The sequence below is a fragment of the Cyprinus carpio genome, chromosome A7, assembly GCF_018340385.1.
Source record: "Cyprinus carpio isolate SPL01 chromosome A7, ASM1834038v1, whole genome shotgun sequence".
NCBI classification, from domain to species: domain Eukaryota; kingdom Metazoa; phylum Chordata; class Actinopteri; order Cypriniformes; family Cyprinidae; genus Cyprinus; species Cyprinus carpio.
Window position 1 is genome coordinate 19,565,220 of NC_056578.1, and position 14,560 is coordinate 19,579,779.

At 40.6% G+C, this 14,560-nt stretch overlaps 1 protein-coding gene across 15 annotated transcripts in view; it reads right to left on the reverse strand.

The window, feature by feature from the left end:
* Positions 1–515: 515 nt before the first annotated feature.
* LOC109093776 (transducin-like enhancer protein 3-B) overlaps positions 516–14,560 on the reverse strand; it is a 31,823-nt gene continuing 17,778 nt past the window's right edge. For 11 of the 15 annotated variants that reach the window (XM_042760170.1, XM_042760182.1, XM_042760179.1 and 8 more), the window contains 12 exons: positions 10,432–10,551; positions 9,673–9,723; positions 9,433–9,585; positions 8,895–9,027; positions 8,470–8,648; positions 7,933–8,009; positions 7,313–7,562; positions 6,345–6,592; positions 6,082–6,229; positions 3,215–3,365; positions 2,816–2,892; positions 516–2,068 (listed from right to left, as the gene is read on the reverse strand). In XM_042760170.1, the coding sequence (XP_042616104.1) occupies positions 1,961–2,068; positions 2,816–2,892; positions 3,215–3,365; positions 6,082–6,229; positions 6,345–6,592; positions 7,313–7,562; positions 7,933–8,009; positions 8,470–8,648; positions 8,895–9,027; positions 9,433–9,585; positions 9,673–9,723; positions 10,432–10,551 (1,695 nt within the window). In that variant the 3' untranslated portion in view covers positions 516–1,960. The remainder of the gene's footprint in view (positions 2,069–2,815; positions 2,893–3,214; positions 3,366–6,081; positions 6,230–6,344; positions 6,593–7,312; positions 7,563–7,932; positions 8,010–8,469; positions 8,649–8,894; positions 9,028–9,432; positions 9,586–9,672; positions 9,724–10,431; positions 10,552–14,560) is intronic. The other 4 variants (XM_042760171.1, XM_042760183.1, XM_042760181.1 and 1 more) reach the window with 1 other exon arrangement.

The following is a 14,560-nucleotide window of genomic DNA, read 5'->3' on the forward strand; positions in this document are numbered from 1 at the left end:
ACATGGTGTAGCCTGTGCTGTTGTGGGCTATCATTAATGGCAAAATTCATGGGCAGAGGAAGTGTGAGAAAGTTACAGTCATTTTACTTCTAAAGAATGCAGGAGAAGGTGGGAGACATGCATTTACTGCAATCACACTCTTAATGAAACCAGCTCAAACCATCAGAATAAATCTAATGACAAATGCACTTCCTGGCCGATAATCCACTTGAGGTCAGGAAATCAAAAGATTGTGCATCACCAGCTGTGGGTGGGGGACCACAGGGCATATTTGAGTCAGCTGGGTCTGTGGTTGCAACAGATAGCTGAGGCAGCAAAAACTGTCTTTTACACACACACACACAACTTCATGTCTCAACTCTTCAGTCAGCCTTTCAGCAGCTTGACACCATGTGTTCCTGGCCTGTCATTAGTCTACATACTGAAGACATATGGGGTTAACGGCACGCACACCCAGCCTGTGATTCAAATCCAACAATGGTGCTCTCAATTAAACCAACATTCATGGTTTATGAAAAAAAAAAAAGTTTATTGAATTATTAACAACTGTACATGATCAGTGCTGACACAGTTTGCTACATCCTTTGGTGTGAAGTTGAGAGATTGTGAAAGGCAGGCGGATCAGGTTTTGTATTGTACTACAAACGGAGTTTGCCGTGACCAGTTCTGCTGCGGCCCCATGAAGCAGACTCCAGTTCCCACAGTTAAAACACGGTCCCACGGTCTCTTCTTTCTCTCTCATATGCCCACACACTTTCACACTGAACTTCCATCTAAGTCAGTGCAGGCAAGGAATATATTCATTAGAAAACTGGCTCAATTTATACAGAAGCGAATCCCCAATTGACTCCGATCACTCATGTAGAAGAAGGTTTACATCAATCTGTGAGTGAAAACAGGGCTGCAGGCTCATTAGGGTGGGGCTCTACAGCAGAAGTAAGCTGTCAATCACTGGGGTGAATCATATCCCATTTCAACAACAGCAGCTACAGTTGAGTCACTTATGGGATCAGCGGGCAAGTTACTCATCGCAATGTGCGATCCACGCCAAGTCAGCATGTTTCAATCAAACTTCATTATCTGAATTCCTCTTTCCAACAAGACGCCACACAATGCAAAGTGCACAGAAAAGTAGTACAGTTAGTCATTCTCCAAGTTTAATATTGCTGTCAATTTACAAACTTCTCACTCTCCTCTGGGCTGTTTCCATCGTATTCCAACTTCTGCAGGATTCCAGTCTGAACAGCACATAGGCTCAAAAAGCAAAAAAAAAAAAAAAAAACTATTACTAAGATTATTCTGGAACAGGAAGGGTTTTTACACGTGAGCCTTTTAGCAAATGGCCAGCCCAGAAAGTGTGCTTACAAAATTAAAAAGTGTGTCCTAATCTACATTCACCAAGCATTAAGGACATGAGGACAAAGAAACCCATCACAAGTATATCAGGACATGGAAATATATAATTATATATATTTATAAAACGTCTTTATTACTCCATATATACACTTTTTAACAAATTGTCCAGGGAGCAGGAGGCTAAAATTGAAGCACTGCTTCATATTACATCACAGATTGTTCACTTTTTGTAAAAAGGAAGGAACAAAGGCGGGGGGGCATGGGGGGTAGTAAGGTAGAAATAGGCACACACAATCCCATGAGCAGACCTAAAGCAAAGGCAAGACAATATTTACTACATTAGTGCCGTCAGGAAGTCCTTGGGACAGTTTAACACGTTTCCGTTTTGTTCTGTAGTGGACTGCTCCACTGCTGCAAGAATCCAGGTGTGCTAAAAATAAAAAAAACATCTGGGTACCGATCCCAATGGATCAACCAGTTCCTAACCTGGGTTCCTACTATAAAAAGGAGGAAAAAGTAGAGGATTGATCCCTTTAATCCATTAAACATCAGGTCCAAAGTGAAGCTCCATACATAGGTCTTTATATCTGGCGAAGCAGTGAATTTAGTAGATCACTTCATAAACAGTGGCCTTCTTGTCTCCAGATCCTGTCACAATGTACTTATCATCAGCTGAGATGTCACAGCTCAGGACAGAGGATGACTCCTTGGACTGTGGAGGGAGGAAAGCAGGAAAACTATTAGCTGACAAACAAAGAGAGAGTCGGTGACATCATAAACCACAGAGCAGCATGTCAACATTACTCCCTTCTAAATATTAACTGAAGCATTTAAGCCACTCTGAGAGGCAAGTAGGTCACTTACTCTCACTAGTAAACAGAGAGCAAGCAATATGATAAACCTGTAGTGGAGTAGCAGTTGACCGAGTACCCCCCCACCCACTTTTTGCTATATTTTTTATTTCAGTCAGTTGCCAAGGCCAAAGTTTTTCCTAAGATTTATATTTAAAACAATTATTTGCATTAACATATTTCAAACAAATTTTAATAGTTTTAAACTTTAGTTTAACAAAGAAAAACACTGATTGAAGACTTTAGCTGAAAACTTTACTGACAATACTGATTTATGATGCCCATTATTTTGACAAGGCCATTCAGAATGGCTCAAAAATGGTAGCCTTGCTTCCTCAAACTTATGCTAAACCATTAAACTTGCAAAATGTTTGTCAACAAAGATGCTGTTTTTAGCAGCCTAATAGCCCATTTTATGTACAGCTGCATCTCCACAGCAAAAATAAAAGCCATCACTCAAAGACCCTATTACAACAGGGATAAAAGTCCCAAACAAGCCTGAAGACAGAATCTTTCAATCTCACACTAGAAATCACACAAACACGCATTCATTCCCAATGTATTGTGGGCTGTAGCGAAGGGAGGCAATGAGGTATTGATTGACATACCTGGAAAATGCTGGCACCATAGGGAGTCCTCCAAGCATTCAAGAGGTTGTCCTTCCCAGTGCTCACAAACCATTTACCTTTAGGAAATGGAACAAACACACATGTACTAATGGGTACAGAGTCAAGGTTGCTCTAAATGACTTGATTCACTACAGCTCGACTTATTTGGAAGCAGAGTGATCCATTAAGAGAAAAAGAGAGAGAGCGCTCGGGGTGGTACAAAGTGCAACCTGGCCCAGCTAAAATGGAAAAACACCACTGAATACTAAAGTAAGGCTGAAGTACTCTGTGCAATGTCATGTCTCAGACATATTTCATAGCAAGACTATTGTTTTTTTTTCACCATGTATTCTCAGGTGGAAGATGCACTACATATAAGGTGAAGTAACGGTGTCTTACCACAGTAGGCAAATTTGAGGGAGAGGACACAGCTCTCGTGCAGGTGCAGCTGGTACTTGTCAGGCTTGGTGTGATGAAGCACCTCCACATTACTGCTCTCCATTCCCACAGCCAGCCACTCACCCATCGGACAGTAGCCCAGAGAGAAGATCTAGATGAGAGCACAAAGCACAAAGGCAATCACACACTTATCTAAAAGCATACAAACAATTTATGCATAAACACTGGTTTGGATTTTCGGTATATTAACAGAAACGGAACACTAAAGAAGTCATTAAAATAAGTCAAGAAATGCAATGTTTACACATACATATAGATAAATACACTAGTGGTCAAATATATTTGTTTTTGTTTTTTTTCAAAATTAACACTTTTATTCAGCAAGGTTCAGCATAATTGTTTTCTACATTAATCTGTTATGTGAGAACCAAGTCAGCATACCAATCAGATTTCTGAAGGATCATGTGACACTGAGGACTAGAGTAATGGCTGCTGAAAGTCAGCTGTCATCACAGGAATAAATTACATTTTTTGAAAATAAATTAAATAGAAAATGGTTACTTTAAAGGGGTCATGAATTGAGAAAAATCAACATTTACTTGAGCTTTTGACATATAAGAGACCATCGAACTAAAAGAACATCCTGTAAGTTTCAGAACTGAAAACCTCTGTGTTACTGAAATAAAAGCTTTTATTGACACCAGGCCCAGCGAATGCCAGATCCTGGAATGTGCCTACCTATGATGTAACAAATAGGTTAAACACTGCCTCCACAGAAGAATATCAACTCCTAATTCTGTAGCCCCACCCTCTAATTCGAACATGACACAGTAGGGAAATAACATAAGTGGTGCTAAACTGTTCGAGCAACCAAGCAATAAACATGCCATTAAATATGGCAAAATGTTGTGCAGAGCCTGGTGCGGAAGAACACAGTCGCTGCATAACTTTCCTTCAAATATTAGGAATGCATGGTTGAACTTTATTTTGAATGAAGTTCCAGCTCACGTGAATAAAACATTGAGTGTTTGTTTGCTTCATTTCACTGCGGATTCCTTTGTAAACAAGACACAGGTCAATGCTGGATTTCAGAGAGACTGAGATTAAAAAGCAATGCTGTGTCATCTATATTGGATCCGACAGGAATGGCGCAGCACACTTATGCGAGTAAAAAAATATTTGTACTATGTGTAACTATTGCTTTGTTAGAGATTGCTTGATATGTCCTGACTATGTGTACGTGTCTAACCAGAGTCACAGAAGGCTCCAACTTTGAGGGATGTAACTTGTCAAACAAACACACAGAATGTTAGTTTACTATGCAAAACTGCTATGCAATCATAGCAGTGGTCGTTTACTTCCAAGTCTTCAAGGCGGCATGCCCATAAAAACCGAGTGTTTCTCGAGCCGGCCTAAAACCAGGGTAGAAAATAGCCTATTACTTATTGTTTTTGATGTATTTAAATGTTAAAAACATGGGCTGTGTATCGAGAATTTGGCGATACGATGTCGCGATACATTTAGATACTGTAAGCAAGGCGATATATATTTGGATATTTCTTATATTAGGAATAGGATATAATTTTAGGAAAGCTGTCATTAAGGACCCTACACCATATGCAAACCTTAAAAAAAAAAAAAAAAAGTTATTTAACAAGAACACAGTGGGATCTGTATTTGCATTAAATAGTCCCTGTAACATTTAACGTCACTGAACCACTTTTTGTGCAGTACGAGTAAAGGGGGAAAAATACAGTACTTGCAGGATTCTATAGTTAAATTAAATGTAAAAAAGCTGCTATAAACAGGCCATATATATTTTAGACCTTGCTTTAAAGATTCAGTTTATGTTTAAAATTTCAACATACAATGTCATAACATTTTGATCGGAACAAAATAATTACATCTGTTCAATATCAATGAAATTAAAGTGCTTGCAGGAAGAACATGAAGAACTGTGTGAAGAACATGAGCACACATGAAGACACACACACATGCGTGGAGTGTGTCATTGTGTGACTGCGGTATAGAAAATTAAAAGCAAATTCACTCCAAAACTAAAAGTGCACTTCATGACTTGCATCATATCAAAATCTAGTAATGAACGTCAAGGATAAAAGATTTGTAGCTGTTTTTAGTTTAAAACATCCTCTATTATCTAATTATGTGTGTCTTGGACGTGGTGTCCATCAGAAACAGACTAAGTGCCTATCTTTAGCGAAGCAGCGCGGAGAGCCACTTCCGGAATATACTGCGGCGCGGTTGCTATAAACACAAGCACTGACTAGAGTGACCTTGATCAGCTTTTGTGCCTTGTCTGTAACGAAAGCCGAAATGACACCACACTTCAGCTTTGAACAATTCTTTCATCCTTCATTACTAGCAGCGAACTAAACTAACGCTAACAATAGTGGCATGTCCTTATACTAGTACTTCCTGTCACTGTTTAAGTTCAGAGATTAGACTGAAATCTAGCGGTCGGGATATAAACTCAAAACGAAACAACTGCCATGAATCTTGCAGGATTTTTATTTATTTATCTTTTTTAATAAATATCGATATTGCACTTTTGAGATTCGATACAGCATTGCCAAACAAAATACTGTGATATTCACGTGTATCAATATTTTCTTACAACCCTAGTAAAAACCACGCTAACGTCATAAGTATAAAATCATTTTTAAAAAGCCAATTCATGACCCCTTTAAATAATATTTAGCAATATTACTGTTTTCACTGTATTTTTGATAAATGCAGTGTTGGTAAGCATAACAGACTTTTTTCAAAACTATTACCAATCAAAAGTTTGGGGTTGGTAAGATTTTATTAATGCTAAAATATGATTTTGTGTGTGTGTAACATTTTACCTGTGAAGTAAAGTCATGCTGCTGGAGTTGTCGTCCCTCTCTCAGGTCCCAGGACCGTACTGTGTTGTCCAGTCCACCTGTCCACAGTTTGGTGCCATCATGGGAAATGTCTATACAACTTGCACCATCTGTGTGGCCTTGGAACTGCCTACATACATAGACAAGACATATACACATTGTCGTTTAATGCATCAGAACAGCGTATGCATCTCTATCCACAAAGAGACAGTAAGTCAGGCAGCAACTCCTGGCTTGCTTCCTACCTGACAAGGGTTTGGTTATGAAGGTCCCAGACAGCAATATTTCCGTCACTGCAGCAGGAGAAGCAGACCTTGGCATCGGGGCTGATAGCCAGCGCATAGCAGGCCGGGGCAGAAGAGGTGAGCTCGGCTTTGATGCGGGGAGTCTGAGAGGCCAAATCCCATATGGTCAGAGTGCTGGCTTCCCCTCCAACGATCAAAGTACGGCCATCCGGAAGCAGCTTACAGGAACGGATATAGTTATCCCTGTTCTAAAGAGAGAGAGAAGCATGGAACATATGTTGAAAGACAGACATTTTTGGAAGGCTGCATAAAAAGAGGAATTTGGTGGGGGGGGGGGGGTTGTATTTGATAAGAATATGTACAAATATCCCTCCATAGCCCCTTAATAATCAGGCTGAAGAGGTGGACCAATCAAAATGGCGGGGCTGAAAAGCAGCCGTTCAGCTCCCTGTTATTTGCTCTGGCTCTCTAATTCCTGTCTAACCTGTGTTTATGAAGGTTAATCAAGGAGGAAAGGCGGCTGATAAGAGGGCACAGAATGGTAAGTGGGTATGGAAAGGGTTTTTAGTTGCAGCGCCAGGATGAAGCACATTTTCAAATTAGCAGGAGAATTCTAGATCTGTTCCTGAGGGAGACCAATAAGTCCTGGCTTTCAGACAAATTAAATCACTTTATAATGGCCGAACAGCTCATCAAATCACCGCTTTCTGCATTATGGAGCAAGCACAGGGACATGTACACACAAAAAAGCAAGTTACAAAGACTGAGGGGGATAATGGAGAACCATCATGGTATTTTCCCCTAGAATAACTACACATAGCCCAAAAAGTGGTTCTTTATTTAGCAAGGGGATTAAAGGGAGGATAAAGATTACACATAGAAATGTTTATTAAAAAGAATGTAATTGTACTTCAGAATAGATAATTCTGGTGATTTGTGTGGACTGATTAGACGACGTCAGTTTTTACCAGACAGTCGAGTTGTGAGACGGGGCTCTTGCTGCCAGGCTGACTGATGTCCCAGATCTTCACGCAGCCTTTGCCGCCAGTATAGACATGCCGTGTGGGGTTGCTGATGGTTACGGCGCACACCACCTCACCGTGGCTGAGTGTGTTGATCTGACGGGCATGACGGGGAATCCCTGGTCCAATCAGAGCATCTGGAGGAAAAGGTACTGGTTGCATCTGGCCATCCGCGCTAACGTGAAAGGAGTAGGCCCTTTTTAATCGGAGCATAAAAGGATAAGATAAAATAATAAGAATGATCAATAATCAGAAATTCTCATACATCACATACATGTCACATGATCCTTTAGAAATCATTCTAGTATGTTTATTTGGTGTAAGAAACATTTCTTATCAAAGTCAAAAACAGCTGTGTTGCTTTATATTTTTATGGAAAACATGATTATTTGATGAATAGAAAGTTCAAAAGAACAGCATTTATTTGAAATTGAAATGTTTTCTAACATTACAAATGTCTCTTTTGATCAATTTAATGCATCCTCGCTGAATTAAAGTATTAATTTCTTTCAAAGAAAAAAAAGATAGCATGTTATACATAGTTTGAGTTAAATAAAAGCACTTACGGTTTTCCTCCAGGTATAGAGGTCAGACTTGCTGGCAGACCAGGGGCACGCATGTGGGGATGAGGATCGAAGCCCGCCTGCAACACACAGACATCTTAGTATCGTAGCATAAAAGACTAAAATGTGAAAAATACATAAGCTGCAAAACAAAATAAAACTAATTTTGTAGTCTAATTTTTCTCTGTATCAGCTCTATTGCCATATTGTAATATATTGTTAATATTCCAGTTAAGCTCTTGTTCGCACTTTAGCTCTCACCTCAAGCCATTATTAGAACCGCCCCCCACACCCCAACCAGACATCTGTTACTTCCCATGTCATCAGCACAAACACAGAGATCCAGAACAAACACAAAAGGTAATATTTAACCGGAATGCTATCCTAACAAGGTAAGCATGCGAAGCTAGTCTCTGAGTTAAGGAAGAGAGCCACTGAAGGCCATTCAGCGATTAGAGGAACAGGAGGTGTGTGTGTAAGCTTCTGCCATCCTTTAGGAATGTATATGTAATCAAAGAAAATAAAGACAGGGAGTCTAACCATAGGCGAGCGTCCATAGGCAGCAGCTGCTGCGGCACTCATCTGAGGGGAGATGTGAAGGCCAGGGTAAACACCCGGACTGGTCAATGAGCCGTTCATCTCTGGGTGGTGACCCATCATGGCGAACGGAGACCCATATGGCGGCGCAATCGACAATGGTGTACGTAGGGCAGGTGCTGCTGGGAATATATGAAGAAGAAAAGCCAAAGTTGAAAAGCCATAAATGCATACTCACACTTCCAGGTTTGGATGGTTAGCATAGCCCCAACATTTTTTCTTTGACTCCAGATTAACCACATAGCATCACCAGCTCAGGTAACTGGTGTCAAAAAGTTGTCCAATGATCAAAAATATGGTCAAAGGCTTAGACAAATGAGAAAGCTTGATGAATGGATAGCTTTAAAATATGCACATTTACTACTTACTCAGTGCTTCTATGCCAGGTGGTTTTCCAGGTATGGGTCTGAGCCCAGGGGTGTTGCTGGTTCCTGGGGTGGGAGCGTCGTTGCGTGGGGTGGGGGTGTTGGACTTTAAACCTGGGGTGGAGGACTTGTCATTCTGAAAGATGAAGGAACAGAGATGGAATTAATTCTAGCTAAAGCTACATACCAGAAATGCTGAGAGTGCTCTCGCACTAATCCAGTCAAACACTGACAGCTCATTATAGCGGAGGAGGATAAAGCTAAACTTCAGACCAAACCCCTCCCCGAGACCTCATCCTCTCTCACTCATCTTTAACATGCTTTCTTCTCCTCTTCCCCTCTGAGGCTAGCTAAGCGCATTGCAATATTAGCCAAGGCTAGCGGCTAAGCCGCTGTTTGTCTGACAGTAGCTGATGTATTCATGTTATGATTCAATCTGACATTTTCACTGCAGCTATAAAGCTGAGGAGAGGAAGAGGGTTTTGCAAACATGCAGAGACACGACACCATAAATTACCATTCTCTATTCCCTAACGCTTACATGTGGGTGGTCCTTCACTTTAGAGGAAGGGGTGCTCCCAGAGGAGGCCACAGAAGCCGGGCTGTTGGGGGCATCTTTCTTCAGTGCTCTGGCCTTATCAAGTCCATTCTCAGGAGGAGAGTGAGACGGGCTGACCCTCGGAGTGGCAGGATCCTACAGTGGGAAAGAGAAACTTCAGTACCATACGAAAGACTAGTAGCTCTCCAACCAAAAATGGGAAACAGACATACTAGTTTTTACCTCGTTGGACACATCCACGACCAGATCATCACTTTTGTCACCATCACTGTCCTGTAGTGTATAAACAACATTTCTAGACTTGAGTGATCCAAGATAATAATGTATTTCTGGAAGTAACACTGATATGAAAAAAAAAAAAAAAAAAACATTTGGCTAAAACACACCTGGCTGTAAATTTGTTAGTATGAACAATCATAAATTTGTAGCATGGTATAGACAGTTTATATATACACTCACCATAATATACACTACCACCCAAAGTTTGAGGTCAGTGTTTTCAGAGTTTTTTTAAAGTCTCTTATGCTCACAAAGACTGCATTTATTTGATCGAAATACAGTAAAGACAGTAATATTGTCAAATTTAATTAGAATTTAAGATAACAGCTTTCTAATTTTAAAATGTAATTTTTTTCAGGGGTCTTGGATGGATAAAAAGTTCAAAGAACAGCATTTTTTTTAACACAAATATTATGTAACAGTGTAAAATTATTTAAAATTTGACAACCTTGCTGAATAAAACTTTTGAACAGTAGTATACGTTTTAAACAGCAAAATGAAAATGAATTAATTAGGAACGGACAATATATCAGTATCTTATCAACCATAAGAGATCGCTTACTAGAATCTGTTAATATTAGTTATTTGATCTGAGTGCAAAATCATTTGTAGAAAAGAGAAAAAAAAAAATATTTCACAAAATGAATGACCATTGAAAACAACTAATTTCTGTATGTGGGGCTGTACTACACAGAATCTTACATATCGGCTCATGTTGTCCTTCTCCTCTACTCTGCGTTTCTTCGGGTCCAGACTATATTCAGAAGTGCCTCTGTGTTTCTCACTGGCCCTCAGGCTCTCTGACGGCGATACTGAATTATTCTGCTTAAAACAAAACAAAACAAAAAAAGTTGATCAGCACAAATCAAAAATAAAAGCTTATCACTGTGCACTTGGTGACAATACACTTAAATTTTCCCCTGAAATAATGCTACATTTATAGAATTCATACATTTTGCACTTGTCAAATCAATATTTCAGGATCCTACCTCAAAAAGTGTCATCTTGAGAAACCCAAACTAATAGAACCCCCCTGAATATCACGTAGCATACATGTATTTATATATGCAGGTTTATTACATTTTAAACAAATACTCCATGTAAGAGCTTCTCCCTCAGTATAACATAACAGACACTTCAGGTCCAGCTCATTAGCTGCAGACAGTCAGCTATGCTCAGGACGGCCCGGGCTTTCAGCAGCACAAATACAAATATCAGAGGTGACATGGGGCCACTGGTGCCTTTAAATGAGCCATGTGTGTAAATTCCTCTCTCATACAAGGTAAACACAAAGAAGCGAGGGGGTTAAACCCCAGGCCCTGTTAGATCACCCTGTACTCCTTGGCATGGAGAAAAGGAGAGTGCGTGGGGCCTGCCAAGCAAGCAAGCCCAGACCCCATGAAGCAAAGCAGGCGGGACAGCTGAGCAAACTATCCCTGAAGAGTGAGGCGTCTAAACCAGCCTGACCACACCACGCTTCAAACATTCTGGGCTAACCTCACAGCCCTGGGCAACCTGCACCAAGCATTAAACAATGCCAATGCGCCAAGCTGGACAGCAGGGTCAAGCGAAAACTGATCCCTCCGGCACAGAGCGGGGAGAGAAAGAGAGAATAACAGTGTAATGCAAACACCAGACCAGAATAAACTGCCCCTCACCCTGACAGTTAACCAGCCAGACGACATCTTGTTTTCCTACCCTCCTGCACATGCCCACCCCTACTAAAACACCGCAAACAGCCACCCTTTCAACACAACTAGTGGGCCTTAAAAGGGAGAGTGAGTCTATGTATGCCACTTTTACTCCCCGGCGCTCTGCCAAGACCACTTGCTGCCTTAAGCCTAGTTCACACTACACGACTTTAAACGTCCGCAGATCGCTGTGCTGTTCAGACTACATGACTTGCTGTCCGTCTTGAAGTCGTTGTGGTCTTCACACTAGACGACACTACATAATGCAACAGGGGGTGACACACTACACGAGCTGACAACAACTCTGTCACCCAATGACTCTACACGGTCCACAAACCACGCTTTGTTACGAAAACTCACGCGAGAAGTTGAACATAAATGACACGAATCAAAAACTGAAACAGGAGTTGGTTTTTTGAAAATGGACATCAGGAGGAATTTGGGCTGCAAGTTGTTTGCGTGATAATCTGTTCTAAAAAAAAAAATTTGCTCCATTTCTTGTCTCCCAATTTTTCTTAAAGCTGTGTTGCTGCCGCTGTTTTTCTTCCACTGACCTCAACCCATTCCTTGCTCTCTCACTGGCTGTAGCTCGTTGTGACACCTGACACCACGTGATTTCGAGTTGGCTGACCGCTCCAGATATTTAGCATGCTAGATATATGTTTAGTGTCTGTGACGTGTCAGCGAGCCTCTTTGATGCGTCTTAAAATCCTGTAGTGTGAACTAGGCATTAGAGCTACACAATTCATCAAAATAAAAGTGAAATCTCAATATGGATTAGCAAGATTATCAAACTACAAATGCTGTGATTCAATTAAAAATAAATATATGCACAGTGTATTACAGAGTGAAGCGTTCTGTATACAAGCAAGCAGCAGTCTCTCAAAGTGGCTTGCTCACAGTAAATGCTGAACCTAACAAACTCCATCTCTGCATGAGTTTGGGTCACTTATAATGTGTATTTGAAAACAGGACACACCAACCATCCTCCCCCAAATTATAACGAAAAGCTTTTATGAATCAGCTGTGGTCTAAAAAAAAGATCAGATTTAAGGGTTTCCTTCGGTTTTCTGTCGAAAAAGCTTAATTGTTTATATTTGAAACATAATAAATGAAGGCACCCATAAATATAGTACTGTAATTTTACAGTTGTTCTTTAAAATAAAATTGTCTTACTATTTTACAGTGAATTACAATAGTAATATTTCCTATTTGTTTAAATTGTTGTAAATTGCAAAAATCAAATTTTGACAAATTGTGAAGCCTTTCAAAAACAAAAAACTACAGCAAACCTGGAGCTTCTTTTTAAAAACTTCAAATAGTTAATAATAATAATAATAATAATAATAATAACAACAACAACTATTAAATGTAAACTTTTTTTTCCCCAAATCGTACATCCTTACTTTATTGTATTTGGTGGTTTTAAAAAATAAAGTATACATAAATTGTGTGTAGGTACCGTAGAAGACAGTCACAGCAGAAAAGACAGAAAAGGAAGAGCACATATCCCAGAATGCACTGAGAGTGGCAGCAGCTGAGTGGTGCTCCCTCTTTGAGCATGGCTGGGCAGGCAGGCACCATCTCTGGCCCAGAGAGTGTGGCACTGCCAGTGCATGATCTCAGTGCCAAGCCCACACTCTCGGTCTGACTGACAAACCTCTATTCATGCAGAAAGAGAGAAGGGGAGAGAGATGAAAAGGAGGATGTGGCTGGGCCAAAGGAAGTGATCTCCAGGCAGAAGGAACTCCATGCTCTCCTGGAGGCAACACAAAGGAATCCCGGCAGCTTAAAGCCCACTCACAAACACTCTACAACAATCTCAGTGTTGCTTTTGTCAGCACTAAGCAGCCCGTTTTCCTCACCCCCCTCTTCTGCTTATCCAAAAGTAATAAACAGACCTACACTGCTCTCTCAGCCTGACAGGGGAGCGTGTATGTGTGCGTCTCAGCTGTGGGTTTAATAGGCTGACCTTTTAAGACAGGCTTAATGTGACTCAATAAGCAAAGTCAGAACAGTGCTATCAGATGACCCGTGACAACAGGAAGTCCCGGAAGGGCAGAGAGCAGGATGGCCGCTGCTGCACTAAACGCTAATGAGCAGCAGAGTCTGATTTCTGCAGGCATGACTGCACCCATTCACACTGTTGCCCATTCAAAACACACACACACACACACACACACACACAAAAATATTGCCAAGTCAAACCTTTCTGCATATCCAGTTTAAGAGGCGAAATGGGGTAATCCAGCCTCTGGGAGATAGGGAGACTTTAAGTGGTTATATGAAAACCGCAAATAAACACGACAAGAGATATGCACAGAGGGACAGAACAAGAGCTGTGGAGACAAAGAGCCAAAAGAACCAGTGAAAGAGCAGTTAACAAAACTGAAGAAAAGAGGCACAAGGAGAAACAAAGGCGGAGGCAATGAGACATAGTTGAATGAGTCAAGTTTATCTGAGCCAGGAGCCGCAGACATGAAGAGTGGGTGAGGACAAATCCTCTAAGATAGAGTCAAAGTCTTTTTTAATTGTGATGAAATTATAGCACTGCTAATCCCTGCCCTGTGCTTTTCCACATATTTTACCTGGATTAAAAGTAGGATTATACAGCATGCTCCCTTCTCTTTTTTCCTTCTCTTGTGCCCTAATGCTCCCTGCTCTGCTCTCCTCACGCTGTTAACATGCCACTGACTTCCCTCTTCATCAAACATCAGGATTTAAAGGAATAGTTCAACGAAAAATTCTGCCACAATTTACTTCATGTCACTCAAAACAGTTTTAATTTTGTGGAACACATCAGGAGTAATTTTAAAGAATGTTCTAGTTGTGTTTTCCACACAATCAAAACCGGTTTTCCAGCTCAAAATGTGCATTCAAGTAGTTTGGTGCTAGTTTAAAAAGTTTAATAAAACAGTGTTTTTGAGATGAATAAACCGAATAGTATACACAGTCATATGAGATGAAGACTCGTGAAAAAAAGAGAAAAAAAAAGTATAGTGCAGATCACCCCACTTGTACTTCGCCATGCTGAAATTGTGTGAGCTGTGGTATTTCACTCAACACAGAATAGAATGCTCACGCTTAAACTGCTGGCTTTGTAAAACACTAGCAGTGTAATGTTGTTTGATGATGCAAAG